Source organism: Rutidosis leptorrhynchoides, chromosome 2, assembly GCF_046630445.1.
Source record: "Rutidosis leptorrhynchoides isolate AG116_Rl617_1_P2 chromosome 2, CSIRO_AGI_Rlap_v1, whole genome shotgun sequence".
Classification (NCBI taxonomy): Eukaryota; Viridiplantae; Streptophyta; class Magnoliopsida; order Asterales; family Asteraceae; genus Rutidosis; species Rutidosis leptorrhynchoides.
The window spans coordinates 434588141-434606137 of NC_092334.1; the positions used below are offsets into that span (position 1 = coordinate 434588141).

The 17997-nt window shown below is 33.3% G+C and overlaps 3 protein-coding genes across 3 annotated transcripts; 2 read left to right on the forward strand and 1 right to left on the reverse strand.

The window, feature by feature from the left end:
- Positions 1 to 867: 867 nt before the first annotated feature.
- On the forward strand, positions 868 to 4300 carry LOC139892410 (galactoside 2-alpha-L-fucosyltransferase-like). The gene is made up of 3 exons (XM_071875474.1): positions 868 to 1063; positions 1169 to 1240; positions 1926 to 4300. The coding sequence occupies exons 1-3, from the start codon at positions 877 to 879 to the stop codon at positions 3425 to 3427; spliced, it is 1761 nt and encodes a 586-aa protein (XP_071731575.1). The 5' UTR covers positions 868 to 876; the 3' UTR covers positions 3428 to 4300.
- Positions 4301 to 6091: 1791 nt separating this feature from the next.
- Positions 6092 to 8818, forward strand: LOC139889229 (galactoside 2-alpha-L-fucosyltransferase-like). Its single transcript, XM_071872192.1, has 2 exons — positions 6092 to 6338; positions 6801 to 8818. The coding sequence occupies exons 1-2, from the start codon at positions 6092 to 6094 to the stop codon at positions 8816 to 8818; spliced, it is 2265 nt and encodes a 754-aa protein (XP_071728293.1).
- An 868-nt stretch (positions 8819 to 9686) lies between these two features.
- LOC139889230 (uncharacterized) lies at positions 9687 to 10892 on the reverse strand. Its single transcript, XM_071872193.1, has 2 exons — positions 10527 to 10892; positions 9687 to 10451 (listed from the first exon to the last, which is right to left on the reverse strand). The coding sequence occupies exons 1-2, from the start codon at positions 10890 to 10892 to the stop codon at positions 9687 to 9689; spliced, it is 1131 nt and encodes a 376-aa protein (XP_071728294.1).
- Positions 10893 to 17997: the final 7105 nt, after the last annotated feature.

The following is a 17997-nucleotide window of genomic DNA, read 5'->3' on the forward strand; positions in this document are numbered from 1 at the left end:
TTTTTCTATTTTTAGTAAAATGACGAATTTCAGTAAGTTTGTGTTAAAACATTTAAACACCAAGTTTTTGATCAAAACTTAATCAAATCACCGAATTAAAGTCTGAAATTTTGAAGATATGATCACGAAACGTTAGCTTGATCAAATCACAAAATTAAAGTTTGTTTCCGATTGAAAATTTTTTTTGAAAAAAAGAATTTGAATTTTTTTTCAATCACATGTGATTGGATTTGATATGCAGAATCATATGTGATTGTGTTTTACAATCACATGTGATTGAGTTTTACAATCACATGTGATTGGATTTGACATGCTAAATTTTTTAAAAAAAATTAAATTTCAAAAAAAAAATTTCAAATAAAAAAAATTAAAAATTTTTTTTTAAAATTTTTTTTTAATTTTTCTTTCAATCAATGTGATTGTCACGCCACATGTCACGCTCTTATTGATCCGTTAAATTTCAAGCAAATTATTGGATTTGAGGGATTACAACACTATCAATATAAAAATAATGTGTTGATAAGTTACTCCGTATTTTTTTAATGGTGGCTTGATAAGTTACTCCGTATTTTTTTAATGGTGGCGGAGTGATGACTCCGTTTACTCTAATTTGTATATTCCGACATTACTTAAACTTGAAATAATCATTAATTAACCAGTGATAAAATCTTCTCGATTTGACCAAACAATCATCACCAATGTCCAAAATTATTACAGTAGGAAATTACTCTGTACTACACTAGTTTTCACTGTACTACTAAAACTTGAATCAAAATCAAAATTTTGACTTAATTCTGGGCCCCTTTATTAAGATATTAATAGTTGCTTGATTACACATTTTGGTTTCGGGCAATCATTCATCTCACCGACAGCTCAATGAGTAATCTTATCAATTTGTACAATTTGCTATTAAGAGTGAATCCAGTTAGGGGTTTTATTGTTTGTTTGCTTGTTCTTTCAATTTTGCTATTAAATTCTGTAAATTTTAAAGATTTTGCTGTAAATAGCAGTATTTGGTTTGATGATGCTGACGCTAGGGTACTTGATGTGTCCCCACCTAGAGGTATATATACATACATAAATATACGTACAGCAGTGTGCAGTTATGTGTGAATCCCATGTCGTTTGATGATTTTCTGTTTTGTTTTTAACTTCTGTAAATTTATAGATTTTGCAGTAAACAGCAGCATCCGGACTGATGTTGCTGACGTCAGTGTTCTTGATGTCTCACCACCTAAAGGTATATATATACACACATACGTACGCATATACACCATATGAGTGGAATTGGGTTTTGTTGTTGTATATACGGACATACATATATATACACTTGCATTTTTTTTTTTTTTTTTTTTTTTTTTTTTTTTTGTTGTTTATAAAATTGAATGTATACAATTGTGAAGAGTTAAGTACAAGGTATGGTAGTAATTAGAGCGTATTAGTGTTAATTTTGCTTAGTTTAGAGGATGCAATGTTAATCTTTGACCATGAACTATTAATGATTGTTAGGTTCACTGTGTTCTAATAATTTAGTTTTCCTTAACTCACAATAACAAAGTCTGCGAGTTTACAAACAGAATAAGACAATTATTTTATCTTATGTCTTCAGAATAACAAAGTCTGCAGTAAAAACGTCTGCAGGCGCGCAGACATAAGACATATTAACTGTAGACCGAAAAACAAATTACACCTTAGTGTTTACTAGTATTTGGTAAAATAATTAAGGTCAAATTATTGATGCATTTCAAGCATAAGTCTTTTCGTTTAAGCATTTGATCAAATGTTTTCCCAAAATGTATAATGTATAGCTGTTTGTCGAAATCGTGCAGTGTAACTTTAAAGTTGAATTTTTTTTTTTTTTTTTTTTTTTTTTTTTTTTTTGTGTTAATAATATTTATTTACAGCACTTTTTTATATGTAACTAGATTTAGGTCGAGAAGACGATCCGTTGCCATCATTCGTGAAGCACAAAAAGAGGCTCCATTCTTCAGGTATCAAACATGATGTCAATAAGCTACTTAACGGCCTCATTTCGAGCAAGTTTGTTGCAGATTCGTGCCTCAGTAAACAACAAATTACATCATATCGTAAAGTATTGCCGTACAAACCTTCTTCTTATCTTATATCTAAGTTAAGAAGATACGAAGCTCTTCACAAACGTTGTGGACCCTACACAAAGTCCTACAACCGAACCGTAGCAAAACTAAAGTCTGGTAAGCGGACCAAAGTCTCGGATTGTAAATATCTGGTCTTGGAATTGTTCAGTGGGCTCGGGAACCGAATTATGAGTTTAGTGTCAGCTTTTTTGTATGCTATGTTAACAGATCGCGTACTACTTGTTGGTCGTGGAGTTGACTTAGTTGACCTTTTCTGTGAACCGTTTCCGGAATCTTCCTGGATTCTTCCTCAAAACTTCCCGTTATTCGATCAAATCAAGAGATTTAATCAGCAGTCTCCTGAATGTTTTGGTAATATGTTGAAGATGTCGAATAAATCATCATCATCAACATCATCACTGTATGTTTATCTTCATCTGACTCATTCTTATAACAATCACGATAAGCTCTTCTTTTGTGATCAACATCAAACCTTTCTTCAAAATGTTTCGTGGGTCATCATGAAATCTAATCAATACTTCGCCCCGTCTCTTTTCTTGATGCCATCGTTCGAACAAGAATTACATTCACTGTTTCCGGATAAAGAAACAGTTTTTCACTTTTTAGGGACGTATTTACTCTTCCCCTCGAATCCCGTTTGGGGACTTATAACGAAATATTATAATTCTCATTTAGCACGAGCGGATGAACGAATCGGGATCCAAGTCAGAGTTCTTCACAATTCGGATCATTACTTAAACTATTTTCTTGATCTAATACTTACGTGCTCGGTAAACAATAACTTGCTTCCAAAAATCAACCCGAATGAATCCCTAAAACATTCAAAAACGGAAATCAGAAGTCAAAAAGCGGTTCTTTTAACTTCATTAAGCTCGTTTTTCTCTGCGAAAATAAGAGAAATGTACATGAAACATTCAACGTTGAGCGGTGAAGTTATTAAAGTTTTTCAACCGAGCCAAGAACAACAGCAACTAAAAGGCAATAAGATACATGACATGAAAGCATGGGCGGAAATGTACTTATTGAGTTTGTGCGATAAGTTGATCACGAGCTCAGGGTCAACTTTCGGTTATGTGGCTCAAAGTATTGGAGGTTTGAAACCTTGGATCTTGTACAAACCTAAAAAAGGAAAAACACAGAATCCAGCTTGCGTACGTGCTATATCGAATGAGCCATGCTTTCATTATCCTCCATATTTTGATTGCAAACAGAGGATCCGGACCGATACTGGTTTGGTAGTTCCTCATGTTCGACACTGTGAGGATCGGAGCCATGGTTTGAAATTGGTTAATCCAAATGTTAAAACATAGCTTCGTTTTTTTTCCGATTCTAGTGGCTATGCAAATTGCTATTGTGTATAATCTATTTAGCTTGTAGCAACTCATAAACAGTTCCTAAGCAAACATTAGTGAAATTACATACTAACATAATATCATGTAATAAGTATCAAGTTGGAGGTTTTGGGTATGGTTGTTTGTATGCCTAAAAAGTAGCACAAGGAGATATGAATGTAAGTAATAAATTTACAAAGTTTAAAGAGACTTGAAATTGAATATTAACTTTTAGATTATAAGTTCTAAGGGAAAAGTTTGTAGCTAAGCTGAACTTATGCTATATAAAGATTGATTTGTATGATGTGGAGATGATGAAATTGAAAGATGCAAGTACTGGTAAGATGGGGAGTGATATAAGTACTGGTCAAATGGGCAGTGTTATCAAATTCTATTTATATCAAGTCAACTTATAGAAGATTTGGTCGCATATCATTCGATGGGTTTCTCTACAAGCAAAATGTAAGATAACATGTGGTAACGTTGAATTTTGATGTTCAGCTTGAAGTTGAAGCTACGGAGGAAACCTGAGTGAAAAGGTGAGTGGTTCGCTCAGTGTTCATGAGTATCAATAAGGAAAATGAATGAAAAATAAAATAAAATACAATTAAAATGCTCGGAACGTTGAATTACCGCCAATATAGAGAATTTGACATAGAACGCTGAGTGGAACGTCGGTGGGAACATCGGAGTGTAATGGTGGAACACCGGATCTCGATGTTCCCAGAGTGGAACTTGGACGGAACTTCAACCACTATATAAGTTGTACTTGAGTTCACTTGTTAAGTTTTGTTTAATGATTAGTAGCGTGATACGTGATTATGTACTATGGAGTAGATGACTACGGCAGCAATGTATAACCTCTTTCAACTCATTAAAATTGTAAGAGAAATGGACAATTGCTTGTCAACAATCTCTTGGTTGTAACTGATGAGTTTTTCATCTTTATAACGAAAAGTTCTTTCACCTCTTATATATTCATTTTTTATTAGTTTCTATTGTGGGTCACATAACTTTTTACAATGATAATTTTTCTTTGTGATTCCCTTATACACAATCAAACTTGTACAACACCATATAAATCACAATGTAATTTTTTTCCTAGCTCCTTAGACAGGTTTTTAAATATTATATGCCTTTTCGAAAAAATATTGGCAAATGATAATGTTAGTTATTATTAGTTTTAGTTTCCTCTAGTAAAATTAATTTACATTTAATTTTGTAATAGATAGAATGTGAGTTATGTGTTTAGAAATATATTATATCCATCTAATCACAAGCTTATAGAGTGTATAAATAATTAAAATTGCTTGCATTGTGTGTAATACAATTTCAATCAAAACTTCAATACATATAATAAAACTAATCAAAGCAGTTTATTGACAAACAAGTAAACAGAACGAGTGGCTTTCGCTATTCAAGTTATGGGAGTGCAAATAATTTTACGCAGCTTAACCGTGTTATTCGGTGATTGTTTTCAAAAAAATTTTTTGCCACCTCAAAATGTGATACTAGTGAAACTTGAACCCTCAATATTTTATGAGAATATCATGATGTCAAACACTACTACACCATCTTGTGACGGTACTCCCATATCTCTTTCCATATTGGAAAACTAGCCTGACTCCCCGTCTCAATTTTTTTTAAGAAATGGTAACCAAATGACACAGTACGTGCTTAGAGCATTGACATCTGATTCGCCCTCAAGTGGTTCCTCACCATCGCCCTCAAAGACACTAATGGCATTGTGGTGTCCTCACTTTGTCCTCATCCCCTTCCTCACTTCACCATGCATTTCTTGATACATTTGAAAACAAAGTTTATTGAATATATTAGTTGTACTTTTAACTTTAATATTTATACATTTGTATAATTAAATAACATACAAGGTCACAGACCTTTAAAAGAAAAATGTTATGGATGACAATGGCTCAGTTCTCATCGGCTATGAAAGAAAGTTTGAAGAAATGTTGACGTAATGCTGATTTGATAGTTTGTTTTGAAAGGAAATTTGGAGTAATAATTTAAAGATATCTTATCTTCTTAACAATAAAATTAAACACTTGTGAACTAAGTACAACACATTGAAAAAATTTGTTAATTACTTTACTAGTAAGCAATTTTGATCAATTATTATAGTCTTAATTTTGGGCCCTATATTTCTTAAGTTTTCAAATATATCAATTTAGTTAAGCAATTTTTATTACTGTACTACATAAACTTAAACTGATCAGTTTTAACTTGAGACAAAATCATATCAAATGGGTCAAATACTCATCAGTTTATTAATGTACTACCTAAACTTTTAATTAATTCTAGACTTAGTTTTGACTCCTTTTTTTCTGACCAAAACATTTTTCTTTCGCGTTAGATTAAAATATAATCTAACATAAATTAAACAATTAAACATATCACAGAAATTGTTATGAATTTATGATCAAGATGTACAATGTGCTACCTATTTAAACAGTGCAATATCAACCCATAACTCTTAACTTAACAAAAACCAATTGAATCTTTAAAAAAACACAAACATACATTCGATCAAATTCAACTATTTGCATCAAAAAACAATACCACATTCTGATTGATATCAGTAAACATTTTCTACTGTCATTTTGCATCGTTCTGTCTGTAACCGATATGAGAAGATTGCATAAGAATTCAAGTGATCTATCCAATGTTTCGGATGAAAACCAGAGTGTATCACGCGATCAACATACAAAATTCGAATTAAATCAGTCAACACTAACTGGGATTATAATTGTTTCTTTTATGGGATTTTTTGCTTGGTTTTTTGTGTCTGTTATTTTTAGGAATTTTGCAGTGAATTTGAGCCTTTGGTCAGGAGCCCATGCTAAGGTTCTTGACATAGCCCCCCCTCCTACAGGTAACACATTTCATAAAACCTTCAAAGGAGAATGATAAAAACAAAAGTCAAAATTTACTATAACTTATAATATACATGATTTTTCACCGTGCATGAAACACTATCCGAAAAACATAAAGATGGTGTTTGTTTTTCAGTCTGCAGATCTTATTATGTCTTATGTCTGCATGTCCAAAGACATTTGTACTGCATACTGTTTCTTTTTCTGAAAACATAAGATAAAATAATGTCTTATTCTGTCTGCAATCTCGAAGACGTAGAAATATGCTTCTAAGTGCTGCAGACGGAATTAAGTTATTTTGGAGACACTATAAATACTTACATATTTTCTTATTTACAGAAAAAATGTTTAACACTTGCATACATACAGTAAATACTTATATATGAAGTATAAATCCTAACAGCATACTCAAATATATTTACTGTAATATAATTTCTTATTTACACTTTTTCGTGTGCTAGAGTTAGGTCATGAAGAGGATTCTATGGCGTCAGTAATGGAGAAATTACAATCTTCACTTATGGAACACGGACAAAAAGTACATTCTTCCGTTATTGAGCATGAGCATAAACCATATTATTCGGTTGTTGAGCACGAACAAAAACCACGTTCTTCTTCAGTTGTTGAGCACGAACAAAAACCACGTTCTTCAGATATTATGCACGAACAGAAACCACATTCTTTTGTTGTCGAGCACAAACAAAAACCACGTTCTTTAGTTATGGAGCATGAACAGAACCCACATTCTTCATTTATTGAGCACGAACAAAAACCGCGTTCTTTTGTTGTCGAGCACGAACAGAAACCGCGTTCTTTTGTTATGGAGCACGAACAGAAACCCCATTCTTTTGTTATGGAGCACGAACAAAATCAACATTCTTCAGTTATGGAGCACGAACAGAATCCACATTATTCTTCAGTTACTAAGCACGAACAGAATCCACATTCTTCTTCAGTTACTGAGCACAAATACAATCAACATCCTTCGGTCATTGAGCACGAACATTATTCACATTCTTCTGTTACTGAGCACGAACATAATCTACATTTTTCTAGCATCGAGCATGATGAGAAGCTACTTAACGACGGCCTGTTTTCTAGTCAGTTCGACAAACATTCATGCCTCAGTAGGTACCAAGTATCATCATACCGTAAACAATCACCATACAAACCTTCATCTTATCTTATTTCTAAGTTAAGAAGATACGAAGCTCTTCACAAAAGTTGTGGACTCTACACAAAATCCTACAACACAACCGTATCAAAACTATGGTTCGGTAGCAGTACAAAAGAAACCTCGGATTGTAAATATCTTATCTGGGTCCCATTCAGTGGGCTCGGGAATCGACTTTTAAGTTTGGTGTCCACTTTTTTGTACGCTTTATTATCAGATCGCGTTCTACTTGTTGACCGTGGGGATAATTTGGATGATCTCTTTTGCGAACCGTTTCCAGAATCTTCTTGGTTGCTTCCTCCCGATTTCCCATTAATCGGTCGACTTCAAACTTATGATCAAAACTCGCCTGAATGTTTTGGCAATATGTTAAAAATGAAAAAAACATCAACATCATCACCGTTTCTTTATCTTCATCAGATTCATGATTATGATAATCATGATAAACTCTTCTTTTGTGATCAAGAACATAACTTTATTCAAAAATTTTCGTGGGTAATCCTAAAATCTAATTTTTACAGCGCCCCGTCTTTTTTCTTGATGGATACATACAAACAAGAACTACATTCCCTTTTTCCCGAAAAAGATACAGTTTTTCACTTTTTAGGCAGGTATATACTCTTACCCACAAATCCTGTTTGGGGACTTGTAACGAGGTACTATAATTCTTATTTAGCACAAGCGGATGAACGGATCGGGATCCAGGTCAGAGTTTTCGACCCGTGGGTTGGTCACTTTAAGTATGTTCTAGATCTAGTACTTACTTGCTCTTTAAACAATAACCTAATTCCAAAAATCAACACGAATGTATCTTTTAACACTTCACCTAGAAATCAAAAGTCAAAAGCCGTAATGATAACTTCTTTGAGCTCGGGTTACTCTGACAAAATACGAGACATGTATTGGGAACATGCAACATTAACCGGGGAAATTATTCAAGTATTTCAACCGAGCCATGAAGAAGTACAACAAACCGAGAATAAGTTGCACGAAAGGAAAGCATTAGCAGAAATGTACTTACTGAGTTTGAGTGATAAGTTAATCACGAGCTCTTTTTCAACTTTTGGCTATGTGGCTCAGGGTCTGGGCGGGTTGAACCCGTGGATCTTGTACCACCCGAAGAACGGAACAACCCAGAATCCAGCTTGCACACATGCTATGTCAAGTGAGCCGTGTTTCCATTTTCCTATGGATTTGGATTGCAAAACGAGAAGCTGGGCTGATACTGGTGCTGTAGTCCCTCATGTTCGACGTTGTGAGGACGTCGGCTGGGGTCTGAAATTAGTCAATCCAACTGTCAAATAGTGTCATGTATTTGTAATATTTTATTACTACATTGTTGTTACTTTTTTCTGCAAATGTTTCCTGGTGAATGTTCGTATACTAGCTATAAGAAATCACGTTCGGCTGCATCTTCGGAGATTAAATATATATATGTAATTTAGAATAAACAATATTACGTGGAGAGTCTCTGTAGTCTGTACCAGTTTACTAGCCGCAATGAATCCTCTTATAACGACTGCTATAATTTTTGCCTCTTTATCCCCGTTGCACTTAAATTTCAAATGTATTGTAACAACAACAACAACAACAACAACAACAACAACAACAACACATGATCTTAGTATTCAGGTTATAGCATAACATACACATGTAAACAAACAGATTCTATATAATAAAAAAGGTTATATCATCTCATTAAGTTGATATACATATATACAGACTAATTCAGTAGACCACTGAATCTTACACAGCATCTACAAAGACAAAATTTAAAATCTAACACTCACTTGCTCAATTAATCTCTGAAAACGTTTACAATGGTGAATTTTGAGTATGAATGTATGAACAATTTGAGAGAAAACATTTACATTCTCATTCAATTAGCTTAAACTGTACAATGAACACCGTATTTAACCTAATCTGATTCTTTTTTTTTTTTTTTTTTTTTTTTTTTTTGGGCAAAGAAAATGTTATTAAACAATAAACAGAACAAGGCAGAGGATAGCCTAACCCAATACAAACAAATCAAAAACCAAGAAAAATAACCCTAACAAACAAGGCACCATAAACCCATTATGGACCCAAACATAAAGCAACTTAGATCAAGCTGTCTCATCTTTCACGACACGCTAACACTAAGCCACTACACCCTTGCAAACATCCACAACAATCATTTCCACTTAATTTCCCAAATCTCCTCAGCCTTATGAATATTTTTGGACTGTTTGACTTTCAGAGTCAAAAGTTTGACCCGGATAAAATCAATAGCTAACTCAGCTAAATCCTTTTCATTCTTCTTTTCTCCCTTGAATAACCTCTTATTCCTTTCTTGCCAAATATAGTAAACTGCTGCAGCAATTACAAGCCTTGTAATTACACTCCAGATTTGATTTTTAAAAGGGTAATTGGACATACTTGTGATAATATCACCAATTTTACAAGTCAAACCCTGAAACAGAATCATTGACTTCATAATCTTCCATACATTCCTGGAATAGCAACACTCAAAGAAGAGATGATCAATTGAATCAGGGATCCTTCCACATAAAGGGCACAAGGAGTTAAATGAAGGCTTCCACTTACTTATTCTTTCTTGAGTTGGTAGCCTATCACATATCACCAACCACAAAATGAAGGCATCTTTAGGTACAAGTTGTTTGAACCATACAACATGATACCAATCTTTGAAACTACCATTAGCTCTTAAATCCCTCCAGACTTGTTTGGTTGAATATTCAACCCTAATATTATCATTAGTAACCCATTTAACCATATCAACATTATTATTGATAACAGGAATTTGAATGTGATTAACCATAGGGTACTTGGTCCTCCACTCATTAGACCAATGATCTCCATAAGTCTGCTTGAAATCATGCACAGAAATATGATCATTAATCCCAGACCTATATCTTTCCCTTCTGGGAATTATCAACTGCATAGGCCCATTAACATCTCATTTATCATACCAAAATGAGGTCTGCTGTCCATTACCAACACAATAATGAACATGCTCTCTAATTTTCTCTCTCAATTTCAGTAATTGACCCCAATTCCAGCTGTCTTTATAGTCACTTTGTATGCCCCAAATACTTCTTCCTTTTAGTTTAACAGTATTCACCCATTTATACCATAAGGATTCCTTTCTTTCAACAATCTTCCATAACTGCTTTAAAATAAGAACCTCATTCCACTCCTTCATTGGCTTTAACCCTAGACCACCCTGATCCTTAGGTGTACACACAAATTTCCATGCCGCCTTTTCTTTCCCTCTAGCACTATCCTCCTGACACCACAAGAAACCCTTTAACAATTTTTCAATGTCATGGATGACTGCATCAGGAAGAATAAACACAGAAGCCCAATAAACATGCATTGAGCTTAAAACAGAGTTAACTAGCAACAGCCTCCCAGCATATGAAAGTTTTCTATTTTTCTAGTTGTTGACTTTGACTTTGACCTTATCAATCAGGCTTTTTCAGTCACTAACACTCAACTTTTTAGCTAACAATGGAATTCCCAAGTATCTCATAGGTAATTTACCAATAGGGAAAGGCATAATCTGCATGATTTTCAATCTAGTCCCATAGTTCACATTACCAAAAAACAGAGTACTTTTACTAAAGTTAGGATATAAACCAGACATTTGGCTAAAACTATGAATGGAATCCTTAATCACCTTGACGAATATTCATCACCATGACACAAAACTAGAAAGTCGTCTGCAAAGCTTATATGTGTCAACTCCATATTTTTACACCCATGATGGTACTTAAATTGTGGAGACTTTTTAATCTTATCAGCCAAACTAAGACTAAAAACCTCCATCACTAGGGTAAAAAGATAAGGAGAAATAGGATCTCCTTGTCTTAAACCCCTACCTCCCTTAAAAAAATCTATGAACACCTCCACTCACACACACAGAAAAAGATGTGGTTGTCACACATACCATAATCCACTTAATCATTCTTTCATGAAATCTAAAGTTAATCAAGATCTGCTCCAGGAATTGCCAACTCACAGTATCATATGCTTTTTGAATATCTATCTTCATAGCACATCTGCTTAGACCACTAGCTCTATTATAACCCTTCAAAAGCTCTTGAGTAACTATAATATTATCCTGAATACTCCTACCATGGATAAAAGCTGTTTGATTATGACCAACCACCAAATCCAACCCCTCCTTAATTCTATTTGTCAGAATCTTACTAATACACTTATATAGCACGTTACAACATGCAATGGGTCTAAAGTCTGACACTTTATTAGGAGTGTCAACTTTAGGAATTAATGCAATAAGTGTAGCATTGATTTCACCAAGAAGCTTTCCAGACCTAAAAAATTCCTTGACAGCTGCACACACATCATTTCCAATAATGCTCTAAGCTTTCCTAAAAAAACATGATGTGTACCCATCTGGCCCAGAAGCTTTATTAATATCTATGTCAAAAATAGCCCCCTTAATTTCACTATTTGTCACCAGCTCTACCATTCTGTCAGCAATATGAACAGGAACCTTTTTGGTGAAAATGCCTAGATCTACAGGGGTTACAGCCACAGATTCACCCAAAAATTTCTCAAAGTGTTTAACACACTGTACAGCAACCTGATCATCATAAACCCTATTCCCATCTTCATCACAGATACTATTAACCCTACTTTTGTGAGCTCTACTTTTAATAATGCTATGGAAATATTTTGTATTTTTATCTGCATCTTTAAGCCAATCAATCTTAGCCTTCTGCTGCAACAATCTCAATCCATCAGTCTTAGCACTTTCATATTTTTCAAGAGTGATTTTTGCAGACTCCCTCCAAACCCTATCAAAAGGATTCATATCAACCTGCTTTTGAATTTCCTTTAATTCCTCTTTAACCTGCTTAACCTTAAGATGTAAATCAACATTCTTCCAATTCAATCTTTTTAAACTACCTTTGAGATTTTTCATTTTCTTCACAACTTGGTACATTGCATATCCTGGCACATCATTTGCCCAAACCTTTTCAACAGTTTCCAAAAAAATCCTCTTTATGAGCAATATAGTTTATAAACCTAAAAGATCTATTTTGTTTTACTACACCAGAAGTAATCTCTAATATTGCAGGGTTGTGATCAAAAATTAGGTATGGCATAAATCTACCATTTGCTTGTGGAAACCTATTCATAAATGCTTCATTAACTAAAATTATGTCTAACTTTTTTAATACACCACAATTTGGATTCTTCAATGATTTGGTCCAAGTATAGTGAAAACCAGAGCTCCCAATATCCTCCACCTCAATTTGGTTAATACAATCATTAAACTCATGCATATCATCTGTCAAACAAGAGCCACTAGCAGTATGTTCATTTAGATTCCTTGTGACATTAAAGTCCCCAATCATTACCCAAGGTTTATCTTTAGTAATAGCACTCTGCTTTATTAACAACCTAAAATAAATAAATTACACAATAGTCCCTCAAGTATCGACTCATTCATTATGAACTCTTCAACTTATTTACAACTTTGACCCCTGGACTTTTATCCGCTTTATACTCCCCCTCAAGTTGTGAGTTGGAGATTTCTGCAACTCCCAACTTGCGAAGAAGATGATGATGTTGATCAGACGGAATAATCTTGGTAAAAACATTAGCAAGCTGAGACTTGGTAGATACGTATTGCGTTTTAATATTCCCAGATTTAAGCTGATCTCGAACATAGTGACAATTGACTTCAATATGCTTTGTTCTTGCGTGGAAAACAGGGTTTGCAGCTTGATTATCACAATACAAATCAACAGGCCCTAAATCTTTGACCCCTAGATCTTTTAAAAGAGTTACCAACATGTAATTTCACAACAGGTCAATGTCATTGACCTGTATTTGGCTTTTGCAGAATAACGTGAAACAACACCCTGTTTTTTTTATTTCCATGAAATTGGAGAATCACCCAATAAGATACAGTAACCAGTGGTTGATCTTCGTGTCATAGGACAGCTTGCCCAATCAGAATCACAGAAAGCTTTCAATTTTACAACAGAGTCTCTTGCCAATAGAACACCTTGAGCAGGAGCTAATAAAAGATAACGAAGAAGGTGCTTGACTGCTTGTAAATGAACAGAAGTAGGATGCTGTAACAACCCAACCCAATATCCAACCGAACAGTAACCAAAATAAAATTTTTTTTATAAAGCATAGGTGCGCGGCGCGCAGAAGCCCCCTCAGCTTCTGTCCGGTTTTATCATTTTTCAAATAAAGATCTCCCACTTCCCGACATTTTTAGAAGAAACGCTTTTCATAACATGTTATAATATCAAAAACTCACACGATTCGATAATAAAATAAGTTTTACGAAACGGGGCCCACATCGACCCGAATTACGAGTTTCGTACAAAACATGAGTTTCGACCACATTAGTTTAAATTCCAAACGACACTATGAGCATGGTGTTTGGGGGTTAAACTACCCAAATCTCGGTCAAACTCCAAAAGCTATCACATCAAAAGCCTCTCCTATCAAACAAAACAGGATCTCTAATTCAAACGAACGCCCTTACCCTTGTCCACGCCGGAGCCTATAATGTAGTGACTCGAACTTTTCCATGTTTATATATATTAAATGAAATTGTTATTTACATGATTAAGTGTTTCCAACATGTTAAGCAATCAAACTTGTTAAGACTTGATTAATTGAAATAGGTTTCATATAGACAATTGACCACCCAAGTTGACCGGTGATTCAAGAACGTTAAAACTTGTAAAAACTATATGATGACATATATATGATTATATATATAGTTAACATGATATTATGATAAGTAAGTATCTCATTAGGTATTTTAACAATGAGTTATATACATAAAATTGAGTTTATTGAATTAAGAAACTCGAAACGATATATATAACGATTATCGTTATAACAACGTCTTACTAAATACATATGAATCATATTAAGATATTGATACACTATGTTTAATCATGATAAATGATAATTAAACATGTCATTAAGTGTATTAACAATGAACTACATATGTAAAAATAAGACTACTAACTTAATGATTTCGAAGCGAGACATATATGTAACGATTATCGTTGTAATAACATTTAACTGTATATATATCATACTAAGATATATTAATATATAATAATATCATGATAATGTAATAATTTAACATCTCTTTAGATATAATAAACAATGGGTTAACAACATTTAACAAGATCGTTAACCTAAAGGTTTCAAAACAACATTTACATGTAACGACTAACGATGACTTAACGACTCAGTTAAAATGTATATACATGTAGTGTTTTAATATGTATTCATACACTTTTGAAAGACTTCAAGACACTTATCAAAATACTTCTACTTAACAAAAATGCTTACAATTACATCCTCGTTCAGTTTCATCAACAATTCTACTCGTATGCACCCGTATTCGTACTCGTACAATACACAGCTTTTAGATGTATGTACTATTAGTATATACACTCCAATGATCAGCTCTTAGCAGACCATGTGAGTCACCTAACACATGTGGGAACCATCATTTGGCAACTAGCATGAAATATCTCATAAAATTACAAAAATATTAGTAATCATTCATGACTTATTTACATGTAAACAAAATTACACATCCTTTATATCTAATCCATATACCAACGACCAAAAACACCTACAAACACTTTCATTCTTCAATTTTCTTCATCTAATTGATCTCTCTCAAGTTCTATCTTCAATTTCTAAGTGTTCTTCATAAATTCTATAAGTTCTAGTTTCATAAAATCAAGAATACTTCCAAGTTTGCTAGCTTACTTTCAATCTTGTAAAGTGATCATCCAACCTCAAAAAATCTTTCTTATTTACAGTAAGATATCTTTCTAATACAAGGTAATACTCATATTCAAACTTTATTTCAATTTCTATAACTATAACAATCTTATTTCGAGTGGAAATCTTACTTGAATTTGTTTTCGTGTCATGAATCTACTTCAAGAATTTTCAAATCATCCAAGGATCCTTTGAATCTAGATCTATTTTTCTCATTTTCAGTAGGTTTATCCACAAAACCTGAGGTAGTAATGATGTTCATAACATCATTCGATTCATATATATAAAACTACCTTATTCGAAGGTTTAAACTTGAAATCACTAGAACATAGTTTAGTTAATTCTAAACTTGTTTGCAAACAAAAGTTAATCCTTCTAACTTGACTTTTAAAATCAACTAGACACATGTTCTATATCTATATGATATGCTAACTTAATGATTTAAAACCTAAAAACACGAAAAACACAGTAAAACTGGATATACGCCGTCGTAATAACACCGCGGGCTGTTTTGGGTTAGTTAATTAAAAACTATGATAAACTTTGATTTAAAAGTTGTTCTTCTGGGATAAATATTTTTCTTAAGAACATGAAACTATATTCAAAAATCAAGGTTAAACTCAAAGTGGAAGTATGTTTTCCAAAATGGTCATCTAGACGTCGTTCTTTCGACTGAAATGACTACCTTTAAAAAAATGACTTGAAACCTGTATTTCCGAATATAAACTTATACGTTTTCTGTTTAGATTCATAAACTTAAGTTCAATATGAAACCATAGCAACTTGAAACACTCAAAACGGATTTAAAACGAAGAAGTTATGGGTAAAATAAGATTGGATATTTTTGCTTGTTGTAGCTATGTGAAAATTGGTAACAAATCTATATTAATCATATCCTAGCTAACTTATATTGTATTATACATGTATTCTAATATATTATGTAATCTTGGGATACCATAGACACGTATGCAAATGTTTTGACATATCATATCGACCCATCTATATATATTATTTGGTACAACCATAGACACTCTATATGCAGTAATGTTGGAGTTAGCTATACAGGGTTGAGGTTGATTCCAAAAATATATATACTTTGAGTTGTGATCTAGCCTGAGACGTGTATACTCTGGGTCGTGGATTGATTCAAGATAATATATATCAATTTATTTCTGTACATCTAACTATGGACAACTAGTTGTAGGTTACTAACGAGGACAGCTGACTTAATAAACTTAAAACATCAAAATGTATTAAAAGTGTTGTAAATATATTTTGAACATACTTTGATATATATGTAAATATTTGTTATAGGTTCGTGAATCGACCAGTGGCCAAGTCTTACTTCCCGACGAAGTAAAAATATGTGAAAGTGAGTTATAGTCCTACTTTTAAAATCTAATATTTTGGGATGAGAATACATGCAGTTTTATAAATGTTTTACAAAATAGAAACAAGTAAATGAAACTACATTATATGGGTGAATGATCGAATCCGAATATGCCCCTTTTGCTTGGTAGCCTAAGAATTAGTAAACCGATCTACTAATTGACGCGAATCCTAAAGATAGATCTATTGGGCCTAACGAACCCCATTCAAAGTACCGGATGCTTTAGTACTTCGAATTCGTTTTTATCATGTCCGATGGATTTCCCGGAATGATAGGGGATATTCTTATATGCATCTTGTTAATGTCGGTTACCAGGTGTTCACCATATGAATGATTTTTTATCTCTATGTATGAGATGTATATTGAAATATGAAATCTTGTGGTCTATTATTATGATTTGATAATATATAGGTTAAACCTATAACTCACCAACATTTTTGTTGACGTTTTAAGCATGTTTATTCTCAGGTGATTATTAAGAGCTTCCGCTGTTGCATACTAAAATAAGGACAAGATTTGGAGTCCATGCTTGTATGATATTATGTAAAAACTGCATTCAAGAAACTTATTTTTGATGTAATATATTCTTATTGTAAACCATTATGTAATGGTCATGTGTAAACGGTATATTTTAGATTATCATTATTTGATAATCTACGTAATGCTTTTTAAACCTTTATAGATAAAATAATGGTTATGGTTGTTTTAAAAATGAATGCGGTCTTTGAAAAACGTCTCATATAGAGGTCAAAACCTCGCGACGAAATCAATTAATATGGAACGTTTATAATCAATATGAACGGGACATTTCAGTTGGTATCCTAGCGTTGGTCTTAGAGAACCAGAAATTTGCATTAGTGTGTCTTATTGAGTTTGTTAGGATACATTAGTGATTCTGGACTTCGACCGCGTTTTCTTTAAAAACGATTGCTTAACACTTTTGTTGGAAACTATATATTATTAACATGTAAATATTATGTGATATATTAACCTCTTAATGTATTTGATATTGTGTGATAGATGTCTACCACTAGTACAAATCCCATCGATTCACCTAATAATAATGAAGAGTCGAATATATTTTGGGAAGATTCACAAATTCCCGAAGAGGAGGAACCGGAAGAGGAGGAACCGGAAGAGGAGGAACCGGAAGAAAAAGAGGTTCCGGAGGAAGAAATATTGATACCTATAGTAAATCAATTAAATAAAAGAAAATCCTCAACCAACGGACCAAAGTTAATAATGGTCAATGGTGTTTCCGCCGAGGAAACAAAATATTGGG

Bases quoted from the DNA above. Each gene is read 5' to 3' on its own strand.
- LOC139892410 (XM_071875474.1), top strand. From the start codon at position 877: ATGAGTAATCTTATCAATTTGTACAATTTGCTATTAAGAGTGAATCCA. The intron at 1,064-1,168 runs GTATATATACAT...GTAAATTTATAG, and splicing joins TGATGTGTCCCCACCTAGAG to ATTTTGCAGTAAACAGCAGC. The intron at 1,241-1,925 runs GTATATATATAC...ATATGTAACTAG, and splicing joins TGATGTCTCACCACCTAAAG to ATTTAGGTCGAGAAGACGAT.
- LOC139889229 (XM_071872192.1), top strand. From the start codon at position 6,092: ATGAGAAGATTGCATAAGAATTCAAGTGATCTATCCAATGTTTCGGAT. The intron at 6,339-6,800 runs GTAACACATTTC...TTCGTGTGCTAG, and splicing joins CATAGCCCCCCCTCCTACAG to AGTTAGGTCATGAAGAGGAT.
- LOC139889230 (XM_071872193.1), bottom strand. From the start codon at position 10,892: ATGCATGTTTATTGGGCTTCTGTGTTTATTCTTCCTGATGCAGTCATC. The intron at 10,452-10,526 runs GTTCATTATTGT...GGGCCTATGCAG, and splicing joins GAGAGAAAATTAGAGAGCAT to TTGATAATTCCCAGAAGGGA.